The sequence below is a fragment of the Manis javanica genome, chromosome 5 (genome assembly GCF_040802235.1).
Source record: "Manis javanica isolate MJ-LG chromosome 5, MJ_LKY, whole genome shotgun sequence".
NCBI classification, from domain to species: Eukaryota; Metazoa; Chordata; class Mammalia; order Pholidota; family Manidae; genus Manis; species Manis javanica.
Window position 1 is genome coordinate 42,371,646 of NC_133160.1, and position 17,223 is coordinate 42,388,868.

Here is a 17,223-nt window from a genome sequence, read left to right on the forward strand (position 1 = left end):
TAAAACTCAGGCATGGGAATCAGCCTCAGTCTACTCTAATACAGCTTCATGGACCTTCTAAAATAGCAAAATGAGCCAAGATGACATAGGCAGGCAGAGATAACTAAAGAAGCCATCCTGAGGGGCTGCTTTGACTATTTCTTAGAAATAGTAGCAACCCCACTTCTTTCTTCAGTACATTTGCTGTTCTAACCTACAGGGTTTTGGGGAATATTAAAATAACAGCATTTAAAACCCTTTGAAAAATGTAAAGGCACTCTGTTAGTTTAGAACACTGTTAACCACTAAGAACTAATATTAATACTGTCTCTTCTTAGGTTTAGTGCTTAGAACCTTTGTCAGATCTGCTGTGAAGAGTGAACTTAAGGGCCAAAGGATGGAGCTGCTCAGCTTTGTTAAATATAAAAAGTAGTCCAAGGCACGGCATGGGGTATGGTGATACTTGCCCAGGCTGGCTACTATGTTGCATCTTTCCTCTTACCTGGAGACAACTCCAGTGACTAGAGAAGGTGCTGGAATTTCCAGGAGCAAAAAGGAAGTGGTGGTGGGAGATGTCAGATCCACAGAGAATACTCTGTCACTGGAAAACCACATAACTCTGGAAATCTTGGGAGTAGAAAAGAAAAATTTCAATTTTCTGACTGCATTTTTTTTTTTCTGAGTCCTGGAGAAATGCTAAATTTCATTAAGTTTTATAGCCAGACTTAATATAGACATAAATCCCTTTAATGTTGGTTTCAGTCAAAAGTAAGCTGAACATTATCGTTAAACCAGTGCATGTAGGAGAATTATTTGAAGAAAATCAAAATAGGCACAGTTGGGAACATTCAGCCATGACCATATTAGATGCAAGTAGGCACAAAAGCAAAATTCTTAGACTCTAATGGACTGGGCTATTTTGCTGCTCAGTTTCCATACAGATGAGCTTTGTTCTGGGGCAATATGGTTGCAGTTTGAGAGTCTATCTAGGGAAACTCATTTCTCTTTCATTAGCCCATGAACACAGTGCAACTTCAGCTAATACTGTTACACAGCTCCTAGCTGGGTTATTTGGTTAAATGCCTTGGGGGAAAGTAGCAAGCCTGAAGAAAGGGCAAATGCGATGTACTTTCTTGTTCTGAGTTCCCATAGCTGCAGAATTAATATTGGCAATTAATCATATGCCACACTGTACTCACAATCATAAACTCCTGTTATCTGAGATATTATTTAAGTCTTGTATTACTTGACATTTCACAGGGGACATCTTGTCTCCCTGGTATAATTTCTTTGAGTCTGAGCTTCTATGTGACTATAACTAGGGAGACCTATTTCTTGCCATGGCTCAAAGACATGCTAGTACTTAAAGGCATTTGTGTGAGATCACATAAAGTGCTCCCTACCAGTGGGTGAGTTGCAAAACAGTACCCACCTTCTAAGCAAACAAATTAGAAAATATGCCTTCTTCTGAGAAGACAGATGAGAAAATGGTGGCCTCTCTGGGCTGACCAATTATTTTTAAAACCCCAACCCAGGGAACATGGTTTGACGAATCCAGGATGGCCCTGACAGCTCCCCTTGGGCATATGCACCCATATGTGGACCACAGCCTGCACACCTGTACCCAGCAGCCCTGGTTAAAGATGCCTTTTCCTGATTGTGTGGTCAGAGCAGAGTTTGCTCTTATGTGCTCTAAAAATATCTGTTCTGTCACACCAGTGGACCCCTGTATTAAATATATGGGCCTTTAAGAAAGCCTGTTATTGTTAGAATGGTAATGCAGCATCACACGCAGAAGTGACAGATGGGTGAGACCTTGTGTAGCAGACACCGTCCGTATCTCCATGTCACCAGGGCATTACCTTGGCCTGCCCCAGGGTTGTTTACTGCAAATACCTGCTGCTCTCGGCCAAGGGTAATGCTCTGGCTGTAGGAACAGACAAGATGCTTGTAGATGGAAAGACAGAACTGGAGGGTTGGTGCCCCTAGGAGCAGTCTTCAACCAGTGATGGACAGGGAGATGGTGCAAACAATGGTGGGGCTTTCCAGCCATTTCAGCAAGATGCTCTCTTCTGCCTCTAGGAGCACCCCAGTGGGCTGAACCCCAGTTTCTGACCATGGTAACACCTTAAAACACACCTTTGATTGGCATGAGACCCAGGAGAGGTAACCTTCAAACTCTTAGCAATGTAGTGAGGCTACTTTATATGAGACTTCTTTTCAGCAGCTATAGTCCACCTAGAAAGACCAGGCCATGGAACAGGTATGTCTCAGAGGAAGAGGGCTCCTCAGGAAGACAAGGACTGAGTGAGACACGGTAGTGTAGGCCTCAGGCTACCGGAGGGCAGCCTGGGAGCCCAAGAGTAGGATGTTAGTCCAGGGTTCATAAACACCGCCTATAAAAGATAATAAATATTTGAAGATTTGAGGGCTTCTGTCACAACTGCCTAAGTCTGCTGTTATAGTGTGAAAGCAGCCAGAGGCAATCCATAAACAAATAGACATGGCTATGTTCCAACAAAACTTGGTTTACAAAAACAGGAGGTAGGCCAGATTCAGGCATCTCTGCAGGCAACCAAAGGGCAGGACACATAGGAGAAACAGGAGATGAGAGCAGAGCCACACTGCGCTGGGAAGGTGCTTGCCGGCTTGCATCTAGTCCTTCATCCTGTGCTCACAACAACCCAGGTGTTTCAGTGTAACCATCTGATCTTACAGATGAGGAAACTGTGGTTTCCAGAAAACAAGACAATTGCCAAGACCAAACAGCCTAGGTTCAGAACCAGATCTGTTTGGCTTTAATGCCTCTCTCATCTTCCCTACTCCTAGCCGATGCCTGCAGACACATTTGTCTTGTATGACTCCCCAAGGGAAGGCCACAAGTCCCAGAGGCGTAATATTCCAGATCTGGGAGTCAAGTAGCAGTGCCAGAAATGGCTTCAGTCTCAAGGGCTGCAGAAGCTTCTCTGAGAGTGGCTCGGTTCACTGAAACAATAGGCATGGTTGCCACTGGGCTTAACACCAGCTCTATGGTGATACCAGCCCTAGAGTGACATGTGCCATTTGTCAGCCTGTGCTTTTGATGGCCACATGAACACAGCACCTCATAGGTAACAAGTCAGAAGATTTCATGACAATTAGTAAGTCCCTTGTCCTTTCTTAGAATTATTAAATACCAGAGTTGTTTTTTTTCCCTGCACTGAACTCTAACAAGAGAAATTGAGCCATTATCAGAAGTTTCTCCTAGATATAACTTCCAGGGAAGCCCTGAGGTCAGTTTGGATTCAGCCCAATCTTCACTTTCTGAGCAATGGCACAATGATAATTCAGGTTCTTAATGAGGACTCTGAATCATCCTGGTCCTGAGTCATCAATGATTAAATTATGTTCACCAAACAGATAGTATTTCTAAAGCAAGAAAATAGACTAATGCATTTTAGGAGAAGTTATAGAAAAATTCAAACCAAAACAAGCATCTGGCTTAGCCTAGGATGAACAGAGCATTAAATTTACAGAGACACCACTTCCTTCCAAAAGTCCATGCTAATGGCTATTTTAGAAATTCTAGTATAACTCAAGGCCAGTTTAGTTTATTCTTGTACATAAATAATTTTATGGAAGACAACATGGCAATTCAAATCAACAAATGATTCATTTTTTTGGCTATAAAAGTATAAACAGAACCCTTGCAAAAAAATTCTCACTGTTCTTTCTTGCTATAAACTATTTGCTTTTTAGCCAGAAAACATACAGCCAAACAAGAATAACTGTTCATCTTCCTTAATAGTCAATGAGGAACTGTTATTCAAGGAATTAAGCATTAGTCATCAAATTAATTGTAAAGACAACAAAACAGAGTTCCGAAGTCATCATCCATTCCAACATTCAAAGGTGAATTTAGCCCAGACAACACACGGTCTTTCTTATCGTTATAAAAGTGGTCTCAGATTTTTGTGCAGTTTTAGTTACAAATTCTCCTGTCAGAACTCTCTGCTTGCTCCCTCTAGCCCCCATCCACCTCAGAGCAAGCCATTTTTTCCAGAACCAGGACCAGGAACCAAAAGGCCTCAGCCCAGCCCACAGGTGATAATTATGAGCCATAAATGTGAGCCAGGATAGAGAGCTTATAAAGCTGGTTATTTGCTTATGCAGCAAACACAAAGGCACAGTAAAGTTTGATTTTATTTTCCTCTAAGCGAATTTCATTTCTATCTGCCAGCCTAATTGCCCTGATGGTAGAAATTTGACCTTGGTCATCTAAGGTTTTGCCCCCCACCCTTCTCCCTCCAAAATGGCCCCAAGCTTGGAAGGACTAGCATAGCATTAAGGGGAGGGGGTTGGGGTTCCAGTGCTTGTGTCTCATCATCTGCCCACCCTGGGTCCCCATTCCCACCGGCCTCTGTTGTCAGCTCATGCAGGTCCTGCCTGAACCCTGGATCCTCACTGTCCTGACCCCTGAACTTTCTAGGCCATCTGCTTCTCACCATCATGTTCTTGCCAATCGCAGCCTCCCACGGAATGTTCTGCTGCACCCTACTCTGCACTGGGGGTCACAGGAATGCAGAGTGGGGCCACCCCAAGTCCCTCAGCTAAGATGCCTCAGAGACATCTGTTCTGCAGCTCCTGCCCCTGTCCTAGGATGAGTCCAGACCTCTCTGAGATTGGACATTCCAACTTTCCCCCACCCCACTCCACGAAAACAGCTCAGAAGAAGAGGTAACACACAGAGTCCCTTTGAGGGCCCCACAATGGTAGCTCAATGAGTTTTCTACTCATCTTGCCTTGACCAGAGAATTTTAATCTCTTCTATGGAGAACAAACCAGGCATAACAAATAGTCTTCCAAATGTGTTGTTTAAATTTCAACCTCAGTTTTGAAACCAAAAGAAAAAATATTAAGATGTGTTTCTCTTGATATTCCACCCTATCAACTCTACCTAAGAATGCTTTTGTCTCAAAAGTTCAGGGAAGGTTAGGGTAACTGAACATACATAGGGAAGACAAATACGTTTCTATTTCAAAATATTATCCCTCAAAAGAACTGAGATCCAAATAGCTCATAAAAAGGGGGGAAAATGCCAAATCTGAAAAGGTTTCCTAAATGGGGATTATAGACCAGATAGAGAATTAAACTTTCAAAGGTGAATGCAGGTAGTTAGAGATCTAAGTGAAGAAGGAGGAGCAGAATGGCAATTTGCTAGTAATTATGGCCAGTGGAAACAAGAAGATAACCTCTCTACAGTCCAGGAATTGACAGAGACCTAGATCCTGGAATAAAGGATAGTCCTACTCAACACCCAAGATACAGTGATGGTCCAGATTTTGAGCAGTATGATGGAGAGGAGGAAATAGGACTTGTTTTTCAATGGGTGTGAAGTTTGTTAGGCAAATGATTAAATTCTAGAACCCTGCTAGGCAACATAGTCAACAATATAGTATTGCACATTTTAAATATGTTAACAGGCTGGATCTCATGTTCCCAACAAAAAAAAACAAGAAGAAAATACACAGACACAAAAGAACACAGGAAATTTTTGGGTGGTGATGGATATGTTTTCTACCTTGGTCATGGTGATGGTGTATGTATATGTCCAAACGCATCAAGATGTATACATTAAATGTGGATAATTTTTTGTCTATCAATTATATCTCAATAAAACTAAAATGTTAATATTAAAAACTTAAACAAACATCAGGGTGACTTTTGCACCAAGCACACCATTTATTTAAGTAGATTAGTACTACAGTTCTGATCATTACAACTACTGGTGACTAGTAGCCCAATAAATGGAACCAAACTAATGGAATTTGTGAATTTGCTCTTGAATTAGTGAATTCACACACTAAAGTGTGTCACAAACTAAATTGTTCTCATAAAGGAGAACAATTTCTTAAAGTGTCCAGGACCCATGGAATTGAGAAACACCCAAGCTGGAATATGCCTCTAACCCAGTGTTCCCTAGTCCAATGCACACTGTGAGCCAGGAAACAACCCGGGATCTTCTTGCAGAACTCAAAACAAAGGGGAGAAGAATAGGGTGAGTGCAGAGAAGCTTCCCAGAGCTCAGCTCCACGGGCAAGCAGAGAAAGCAGGGGGGAAGTAATGGACTAATCATCAAATGGTGGTGGATGGATCATTTCCCACCATGGACCAAAATAAAACATCACCTAAAGACCTGAATGGAAAAAAAGTAAAAGAGGAAATCACTTAAAGATTATTTAAGTGAACACATAAATTGATTTCTTTGGGAAAAGACTGTCAATGGAAAAATGGAGGTGTTGGATTGCATAGAATTTAAACTTCTAACCACCTGCTGTAGGATTAGAGAATCCTGCAATTTTCAGTCATATCTTTATTTGTTTAGTCATTTGACTGATGTCTGTGTCCCCAAGTAGGCTATAAGTTACCTGAGGGCAGGGGTGTCACCATTGTTTTCACATACTTGGACACATCTCTGGTACATATTAGACTCCCAATGATCTTTGGTGAGTTAATAAACGAGGTTGGTATTTTAGCTAATATTAGAGGCTTGGACAGGGGATTTAACATCCCTAAGTGTAAGGGAGATAAGCCTATGTCAGCCTGAAGCAGGGAGCAAGAAGTGAGTCTTCTATATCAAACAAGAAAACTCTAGAGGCCACCTCACTTGTGACATGAGAACTAGAACATTCCCACCATAAGTCCAGGGAAGCTTGACCTAAGTCCTAGATTGCAGGTGAGCCCCATTTACTAACAAGTGGTAACATCTTAAAATGCAGACAGTCCTGGACAGCACAGGACTCAAATTTCCAGTTCTTTGAGGGCCTGAAATGGGATGTGGGGAGCAAGACTGGGCAAGGGGATAAAGGGAGGCTAGAAGGCTCCAAGGACACACTTCAGCTCTGCCACCATCTGCAAGGACTGGTCCAGAGCGGCACACCAACACAGTCCACCACAGAAGAGCTGTAACATAAAACTGTTGTGTCTCACAGCATTTTCTCTCGCTTAACTGCTCTGGCTTAACTGCTCTAATGAGCCACTTTGTGTTTTTCAGAATGCAGAAGCAAGCTATGACTTCAGCAGCAATGACCCCTATCCTTACCCTCGATACACAGATGACTGGTTCAACAGGTAAACTGGGCATCAAGAAGTGTCTGACTTTAGGTTTGGGGGTTTTAGTTCACTCCAGGGTTTTTGTGTTTTTGTTTTTATTTGTGGAGGTGTAGTTGACCCAAGTATTATATTAGTTCCAGGTATACAGCACAGTGATTCGGCATTTGTGTATATTTTGAAATGGTCACTACAGTAAGTCTAGTTAACCATTTGTCACCAAAGTTAATTCAGTATTAGCGACTCTATTCCCCATGCTGTGTATTCCATCCCAATGACTTATTTGTTTTATGGCTGGAAGTTTGCAGTTCTTGATCCCTTTCACCCATTTCATACCCCCAGCCTCCCTTCCCCCTCACAACCACCACTCTGGTCTCTGTTATCTAAAAGTCTGCATTTGGTTTGGTTTTGTGTTTTAGTTTCCACGTTAAATGAAATCATGTGATATTTGTATTTCTCTGTTTGACTTATTTCACTTGGTGCAATGCCCTCAAGTTCCATCCATGCTGTTGCTTCCATGTCTTGGCTATTGTAAATAATGCTGCAGTGGATATAGGGGTGCAAGTTTCATTTTCTTCAGATAGACACCCAGCAGTGGAATTGCTAGATCACATGGTAGTTCTAATGTTAATGTCTTGCCATTTTGTTCCTTGGTGTCTAGCTGTTTTTGTAGTTCTTCTCTGTTCCTCTCTTCTTCCCTTTCTCTCATCCTTTGTGGATTGATGACTTTAATGTTGGTTTGGATTCCTCTCTCATTTTCTTTTGTGTATTTACTATAAATACTTGCTTGGTGGTTACGATGAGGTTCACATATATAATCCTATGCATATAATAGTCTATTTCAAGTTAACAATTTAAATTTGAACACATTCCAAAACTACATTTCTTCTTCCCACTGCAACATTTTATGTTTTTGATGTCACTTTGTACATCTTCTTGTTTTATGCATCCCTTAACAAATTATTGTTGTTCTAGTTAATTTTATTACTTTTGTCTTTTATTTTGCCCTGTTTTGTTTTTAGGGCTTGAATATAAGCAGCAAAATAATCTCAATGCATCACTAAATTATATTGTGATTTTCTTCTTTGACTTCCTTATAAAGAAGGGCAATGTTTTCTAAATTATTGGATTTTCTTAACATGATATTACTCTAGAATAATTCCTTTAGAATTATCTTTTGACTGTTTTGTCAATTATTTCCCACTTTATTAAAGATAAAAGAAAAGATGAATAATAAGAAATCCTTTCTCAACCCTCCATAAGGTGATTTAAAGCATGCTGATTTCACTTGATCTGTTGAAACTATTGCAGAGAACTTGTTTGCTCCACTGATCTGTGTCTATATGCTTTTGAAAAGTGTTTCTGTTATAACCTTATAACAGTTCATGTTGTCACTTTCAACAAAACAGTAAGTGTAATTGGCAGAGGTTTGAAGTAATTTTTTACTGAGGTATAATTGACATGTTATATTAGTTTCAGGTGTACAACATACACAATTGAGAATGTGTATGTACTGCAAAATGATCACCACAATAAACCTAGTAAGCATCCAACACTATATATAGTTTAAAAAATGGTTTTCCTTATGATAAGGACTTTTAAGATCTAGTTCTTAGCAACTTTCAAATGTGCAATACAGTATTCTTAGTATAATTTTGAAGTATTGATTGGCATCCTACTATGTAAAATACCCAATGGTCCATCCAAAGGTGGAACTTTTCTTCAGCCTTTTGCTGCTGAACATGTAATACAGTCTTTTTATTCTCCACTAAAAATTCTTGCCCAAGTGGTTGATTGCCTAAAAGAAATATCAAGAAATAAAGATGTGTGGCTTGAATGGTCAAAATCAACTAGGTTTTAAACCTAGTGCTTCCCTATTATTGATGTTCTTGGGTGAAGTTCATAAGAACATAAGAGCTTTAATTAATTGTATAAACATATGTTATGTGTAGAGCAGTTTACTCATTTCTTCTTCTTGTGGCAAACTCATAGGAGATAAAACAAATGTTGTCATTCTCAGTTTAGTGATAAGGAAACAAAGTTTGAACGACTTCCTTGGTCAAACAACTAGTATATGTCAAAGTTAACACTTGAACCCAAGTTTCAGAAATGTTTCCAAATGCAAATTGCTTTATTCTTTATAGCATCATTTTTGTTATATGACACATAAAACATCATGGCCAGACAGCGGCCAGAGACAGGTCCCCAGTAAATCAGATAGTTAGACTCTGTCTCTACAATTAGCAAGGGGACTAGAGAATGTCTGGCACACAGACAGGGCACATGGGTTGGGGTGGGCTTGGCAATTACAGAAAATGTAGAAAAGAATAAAGAAGAAGCCACAATTCAAGTTTGTAGTATTTTTAAGAGATCGTTGCTGATATGTAGTACCACAATTTACTCTCTATCAAGTTTATCTGCAACTTTAAAATTATCATGCAGTGTTTGGGAGCGTGTGTTTGTTTAGGAATTGAGGATGTGTGAAACATGTCTGATAACTTTTGACATGGAGTGTCTCTTACCCCCATTACTTAAAACCCTAGATTCTTTTGACTGTTTTGTCAATTATTGGCCACTTTAGAAAGACAAAAGAAAAGAGAAATAATAAGAAATTCTTTCTCAACCCACTTAATCTGTTGAAACTATTTCAGGGAACTTGTTTGCTCCGCCGGTCTGTGACTATATGTGTTTTTTTCCACCTAAGAAGTAGTCTTTATTATAGAATGAGAAAAATACAAAGAATAAGCAATATATGATTGAGTTATATTCCAAATTCTTATCACTCAAGCTGGCATGCACATACAACATTAAATAATCGAAGTCCCATGCATTTAACTTTGACATTTCCTATTTTAAATCTTCAGGGCTTTTCTGTAAGTATCAAATCCTTGGAAACATTGACTCCTCTTCTAATACATACTGGAATTTCTTGTACATTTTTGGGTCTATAAATGCTTGTGGTTAGTTGAGGGGTTTTTGTGGGCTTTTTAAAACTTTCATTGAAGTATAATTGATATACTGTGTTATGTTAATTGTTATTTAAGTTTTTTGATTATGTTTAGTAATAATTAAATTATTTGATTTATTTAATTATGTTATTTAAGATGTTATGTTAATTGTTGTTTAATTGTTATGTTAAGTATACAATGCAGTGATTCAACAGTTACCCACATTATTAAAGCCTCACCCCAACTAGTGCAGTTACTATCTTTCAACATACAGATACATTACAGAACCACTGATTATATTCTACATGCTGTACTTCCAACCCCATGACCAACTTATGTTGTGACTGAGATTTTTGTGCCTCTATCTCCTCTCCCTTACTTCCCCCAGAGTAACCGCCAGCCACTTCTCAGTGTCTATAAGCCTACTTCTGTTTTGTTCATTTTGTTTTGTTTTGTTTTTTGATTCCACAACTAAGTGAAATCATATGATATTTATCTTTCTCCACCTAGATTATTTCACTGAGCATAATACCCCCTTGGTCCATCCCTGTTGTTGCAAGTGTTCTTTCCTTTTTTATGGCTGAATAATATTCCTTTGTATATATGTACCACTTCTTCTTTATCCATTCATCTATTGATGGACACTGAATGCTTCCATATCTTGACTCTTGTAAACAATGAAGCAATAAACACAAGGGTGCATATATTTTTTTCAAATCAGAGAGTTTGTTTTCTTCAAGTAAATTCCTAGGAGTAGAGTTCCTAGGTCATATGGTATTTCTACTTTTAGCAAATACCTTTTATTTAGCATATATCTTTATGCATTTAGCGGAATACCCTTAGCAAATAAATCATTTTCAGACACAGGGATATGAAGTTACCAAACAGATGTCACTAAGCTAGGGGTGAGATATAATTGGTAATGGCAGTCTGGAACATTGTGTGGGGGAGGACTGTGATGGGGGTGCCATGTGATTGGTGCATGATTGGTTACCAGCTGTCCACTCGGGATCAGAAAGGACAATAGCATCACTTGTGCCAGCTACTTGCCTTCTCTCTGCAGCTAGTATATACTAAATTAATCCCTAATGGACTGATCTAGGAACAAAAATATAGCCAACAAATGGTTCCCCTGCCCTGTTTTCAGAACTCAAAAACAATTTCTCCCAAGAAAGTTTTCCTGTGCTATGTGCTGTAAGAATATTGTATTCTTTAAAAAAGAAAAGTGCACTGTCTTAAATATTTTCATTTACAAACTTGTTCTTGAAAGTTCAATTTTAAATCCTCTAACTAATATTAATTAGTGCTTAGTGCAATAAAACTCTTCATTGTCAGTCATAAAAATTCCCAAGTGTCCAATTGCCTAAGACGCAGTCATAGTAAGTCAGGCAAGTATGATCCTTGCCTCTTAGGGAGCCAGTAACTCAAGACACAGGGTCTACTTTAACAATAAAAAATAGGCTTTTCCAAATTTCCAAGTTATTTTCAAAGATTGTCATCTACCATGGCTTGTTATGGCTGTGCAGCCATCAAAGCATGCCACAGTTTTTTCAGGTGCCTCTTCTGGGCATAGGCACCAAATCGAACACCCATCTCTGCTCAGCAGTCTCGGGTCTCTTGAGAAACGGTAGCTTCAGCATTCATCCAAAGATTGGAGGATACCATGGTTCAAATCATGGCCTCCCAAAATGTAACTTCTATTGTAAATGATTATGGAGAGATGGTGGGTCAAAGTTCAAGCTCACAGCACTGGGAGAATCTGTGGTCCCAAAGATTGGGTCTTTCCCGGAGATGATTCCTGCTTGGCATGAGGAGAATTCTAATATAGCATCCTTCCCATGTGTTTAGGATAAGATTATTAAAAATTCCCTCTGGGATGAAATTTATACCTGGCTTTTCTTTAATATAACTTAGAGCTTGAGGCAGAAGAAGGGAGAATGAGAAGAGCTGTAGAAGAAATAAAATTGGTCACAAGCTAATCATTGTTAAATCTGGATAATGGGTATACTCTACTTTTGAATGTCTCTGATATTTTCCATAATATGAAATAAATGTAAAAAGCATAGGGTATTAAAAGAGTCAAAAAACTGTATACAAACAATACTTCAATAATAGATAGATAGATGATGATGGATGATAGATAGATGATAGATAGATTAGATAGATGATAGATAGATAGATGGACAGACAGATGATAGATAAATAAGAGGTAAAATGGGACTTCCATTTGGTACTCATGAAACTTAATTTTGGTGTGCAAACTTCTGAGGAGCTTGCAGTGTCCTATGAGGAGGCAACAGGTACCCAAATCACCATAGGGCTACACTAAGTGTAGCCAAGGCCAAAATAATATAGGAAAGCTAATGCCTAGTAACCAGCCACTATGTTTAACACTGTGTCAAGTGCTGTGTGTGTATTAATCCTACTAATTCCCATGGTAACCCTCAGAAATAGGTATTTTCATTATTATCCATATTTTGAAAACTGAGGCACAGAAAGTCTAAGTAACTTGTGCAAGTGGTGGAGACAGGGTTTGACACCTGTGAGGGGGCCATTGCCTGCACTGCCTCATAATAAGGAAGCTTTGAAGAGCATGGAGAAATGCATAATTATCTCTGGCTGGAGAAGCAGAGACAAGTTAGACAAGTTCCCCTGAAGAAGTGGTATTTAGTCCAGGATTTGAATGAAGGTAATAGGTAGAGTTGAGGTGGGAAGTAGGAAGTATATTCCAGAATGAGAGTAGAAATTAGGCAAAGAAGGGGAGACAGCAGGTGCAGACATCCTCAGAAGGTAGCCAGGATAACAGGTCTGGGAGTTAAAGGCTGGAGCAGCAGGTAGCATCCTAAGAAGGCTTCATGGAAAAGGTGGGCATGAAAGGTTTGGACGAGTTGCTAGGGAAAAAAAGGAGAGATTTTGTCATTAGGTCAGAAACAGGGCCCAGGACATAGATGAGGACCACTCTCCCACTGCACTCAAGAAATGTTGCTACCCAGAGACTCCAGGATCCTGTGGCTGGAGCAGGGTTTACTGCCAATCCAGCATCAACCTCTGGCCAGCTGTGCAGCCACCGAAGCATGCCACAGTTTTTTCAGGTGCCTCTTCTGGGCATGGACACCAAATCGAACACCCATCTCTACTCAGCAGTCTCGGGGCTCTTGAGAAACACTAGCTTCAGCACTCACCTAACACCCGAGAAAGGGCTGACTGATGCCGACCAGCAATCAGCTTGCTGCTATTGCTATTCCAGCCACAAAGGCCCGTTAGAGCTCAGGACCAATTGCTCCACAGGAAAAGGCAGCGGCATTCCATCACGGGCTTCTCATTGCTGTAGAAGGTAGAAAATAAAATGCGCTACCAGGGGCACTCACAAATAAGCAAGTAAAATGTTTTCCATGACTGGGAAACCAAGTTCAAGAGCACAGTATCTCTCCTGGGCTTTCCTCACACTTTAAACCATCATATCATCCCCTTGAACTTAGTTGTTAATTTGTTTTCCTTCGAGTGAACATTTCTTTAAGAACATATTTAAAACTCTAAGCCGGGGACTCGTTATAAAAGCAAACTTCATACATATGCAGAACTGCTTGTAGGGGATATGTATATTAGAATTTCTCACTATGCTTAATTTGATTTTGTAGGATTATTCCTTTTTAAGCAGAGTGAGTGTATTTATTCTACTGTGAACCACTTAATAATTGCATGCAGTATCTGATCTCCAGGGATATATTTGAAACACAGTTGAGAAATTTGCAGGAGTATAATTTCTTGCTGGCTTTCAATCAAGGAAATACAGATGGCCAAGCAAAATAATAATAGTAATAACAATAATAATAACTCAAATTGCAACAAGGTAAAAAATATGGCACATTTAATGAGCATCAATAATGTACAAAACAGATACAATTGATTTGCTGTGAGATATCAGGAGCTAGCATCACATTTTTTCCTTTCTGGCCTTCAGTAAATATTGATTGGCTGGTTGATGAATGGGCCATTCTTCTCAGCCATGCTGAGATGGTGAGTGGCCTTGACATCTGTCCATATTAGAGCTGCCCACCTCTCCCAAGGTTTGCAGCCCACACTTGGTCAATAATCTTCCAGCCTTGCTCGGTTTTAAGTCAATGTTTGATGATGCATTGCAGATTTGTATTCCATTACTGTGCTGCTGTCCATAAAAATCTCTCTTGCATAGCATTTCTTTGACAGACATTCACCACTGAAATATCCCTGCCATCAGTAATATTTATGGAGCCTCACAAGGGGCAGCACACTCTATCTAGGAAGCCCTAAAGAGGAAGAGATTCTGGATTAGATGCAGGTCCTGGCCACAAAAAGTTTACCATAAATTCAGGAAAAGTGAAGACATTTATTGCTTAAGCAACCAAAGTGGGGGGAAGGCAAAAGGATAGATGGATGATCAGGAATATTTATCTATACATGAGCTCATTTGATTGTTAGCATTAGTTAAACCTTCAAAAAGAGAGATTTTCAGTGATTAATTTTTTTTCTTATTAGAAGTCATATTTCATTTTTAAGAACGCTATGTGACAGGCCAAAGATGAGCATGTGAGGAAAATGGCCCTCTCTGATTGGCTGTTTGCACACTGATGGAAACTGATACTTTACCCTCATGACACTTAATAGTTTGGAAATAGATGAACATCTTTCCCGTCCGTCTTTATGGGCTGATTCTGAAATCGCCTCCTGGATAATAAACTTCAAACTGCTTTCAAAGATCTGATCTAACTTTTTCTTTCATATGAGCTTTGAGACTACCTCATAAGCTGATATTAGCTCAAACGTTGCTGCTTGCAGTCAACCCATTCTCTATTCAAACCAGAGCACAGTAAAATTCAACACAGTTTAATTTTGTGAGCTATTCTGAGCCATTAGAGAGATGCCACAAAGTTGGTTGGTTTTTTTTTTTTCCATTTCTAGACTCCTACCTAGATTAAACAAGTCTTCATTATTTAAAATTTCCCTTTCAGCTAAGAGAAATAGACATAACACAGATTTGGGAGTTACGGAGAGAATTACATAGATTGTAAAAGAAATATCTGCAAGTTTGTATAATAATTTCTACTTTGGAAACCAATGTTATGCAGGCCATATAGGAGGGCTTTATGGTCCTCTGGTGGCAACAATTCTTTTAAGAGTGAAAAATGCAGCAGATCATGATTGGCAAATGCAGTGTTATGTTAACTGTTTGGTACAATATAAGGGATCGCTGAATCAGTTTCCCTTATCTGTAAAATGGGATTAAAACTCCTTGAAGGTTTCTATGAGGGCCTAAAGACATGCATACATGCATACAAAGCATGTCATACCGAGCATGGCACGTAGTAGGCACAACCTCATAGCAGCAAATACAAATGTGAAATTCAGTGAAAAGATTTCTGCAGGAGCTAAGCCAAAGATTCTCCAACTAAATAGGAAAGGAGCCAGTGGATGGCCCTGCCATTCACTCATCTTTCACAGACATCCACTCTTTCATCTGAGCTTTTGACAGAGACTAGATAAACAGCAGCTCAAGGTTAAAATTTCTGGCAAGAGACTATTGCCTGGGTTTCTGCATTGCGATTGAAAGAGGAGTTATATCCAAAGGTAGCGTATATTGATTAGGCATGTTTGATCTTTTATGAAAATCAAAAAGCTTAGCAGCTAGCTTCAGAAAGATGGAGAGCCTCTTCACTTCTCCAGAAAGAGCTGGATGCTTGACAGCAGACAGCAGCTGAGCACTCTCACCCATCTAGACCTTTGGGTATGTGAGACCTCAAAGCCTTAGCCTGTAGAGTACACTGGACATTAGCCAGCAAACATGATCAAGCCAAACTAGGTGGATAATCTCTGCATTTCAGCTCCAATATATCTAGCCTTGAAGCATCTTTCTCAAAACACATGGCTGTAAAGACTGTAGCTGGTTGCTGTGAAATTTTGTTTATCTAGGAATCTGTAGAACTAGGGAGATGAGACAGGAAGATAAAGGCAGCCTGCTGTCCACAAACCTGGCCGAGTTGCCACTGGCTTCTGAATGAATTTGCCTTATCCAGTATCTCGGTGAATCCAGAGCCCTAAAACACCATTATAAGATCTGCCTGTGGGATATAAAACTGAGGAGTCAACTAGAACAACCACAGGACCAATAACCAGGACAGGAAACCAAAGGAAGAAAAAGAAAGAAGAGGGGGAAGAAAATCTCCAATGCCACATTAGCCTATAAACCAAAATTCCAAAATATCTGGGAGGAAAAAGCACATCTCAAAAAAGAAAAAAATCAGTACACAGATATATACCAAGTAAAATCAATTTTATGAAAAGTCTTGAAAAATACTTCTAAAAAGTTATGTTTAGTTTGCACAGAGTGATAAATGCATGGATAACACCTGCTTAAAAAGAAAAATAAGTGATGTGGGAAACTGGCAAAAATAAACACAAATATGAAAAAGAGCTAACAGCCATTGAAAAATATAGCCTCTGGAATAAAATCTCAATAAATGGGATTCAGCCTAGCCTGGGTGCAGTTGAAGAGATAATTACAGAATTGAAGATAACTCCTTTTATCAAAAAACTACAGCAAACATCATTCTCAATGCTGCCACTTGGATGGCATTCTCTTTAATGGTGGGACAAAATAAGGATGCTGCCTATCATCTCTTTCAGTCACATCTTCCAGTCAATGAAATCTTCCAGTCAATGAAATCATTATAAATCTAAGACATGTGAGAATAATAAAGGAGAAAATTATGCAATTTATAAAAGACATAACAGAAGTCCTAAATGGAATGATGTACTAAGTTCCTAGATAGGAAGAAGAAGCAACATAAAGACGTCAAATTATTAAGACAACACAACTGCAGCTGAAGTCTCAATAGCATTTTTCTGTGAAGCTAGGCAAAATGACCCTAAAACTGATGTGGAAAAACAAAGGGCCAAGAATACAAGAAGAAGACAAAGAAGGAGAAGGAGGAGAAGAAGAACAAATATGAAGAAAAAATAAAAAAAGAGGAAGACCAACAGCCAGGTAGGGAAACTTTGCCTGCCAGATACCAAATATTATAAAACCACAATGATTATGAGAAAGCAGGGTTAGCATAGACAGAGGAAAAGAGATCAAAGAAACAGAATAGGGAGCCCAGAAACAGACCCCCTCCCCCATAAAAAGAATATTCCTGTATGACCAAGATAGCAATAAAACAGTGAGGAAAGG

At 39.4% G+C, this 17,223-nt stretch overlaps 1 protein-coding gene and 1 long non-coding RNA gene across 3 annotated transcripts in view; one reads left to right on the forward strand and one right to left on the reverse strand.

The window, feature by feature from the left end:
• PCSK2 (proprotein convertase subtilisin/kexin type 2) overlaps positions 1-17,223 on the forward strand; it is a 270,812-nt gene that overhangs the window by 196,273 nt on the left and 57,316 nt on the right. For both annotated transcript variants that reach the window (XM_073236951.1, XM_037022502.2), the window contains exon 6: positions 7,013-7,089. In XM_073236951.1, the coding sequence (XP_073093052.1) occupies positions 7,013-7,089 (77 nt within the window). The remainder of the gene's footprint in view (positions 1-7,012; positions 7,090-17,223) is intronic.
• LOC140849536 (uncharacterized) overlaps positions 13,884-17,223 on the reverse strand; it is a 41,216-nt gene continuing 37,876 nt past the window's right edge. Inside the window, exon 7 of the long non-coding RNA XR_012131538.1 lies at positions 13,884-14,302. This is a non-coding gene — a long non-coding RNA (uncharacterized lncRNA). The remainder of the gene's footprint in view (positions 14,303-17,223) is intronic.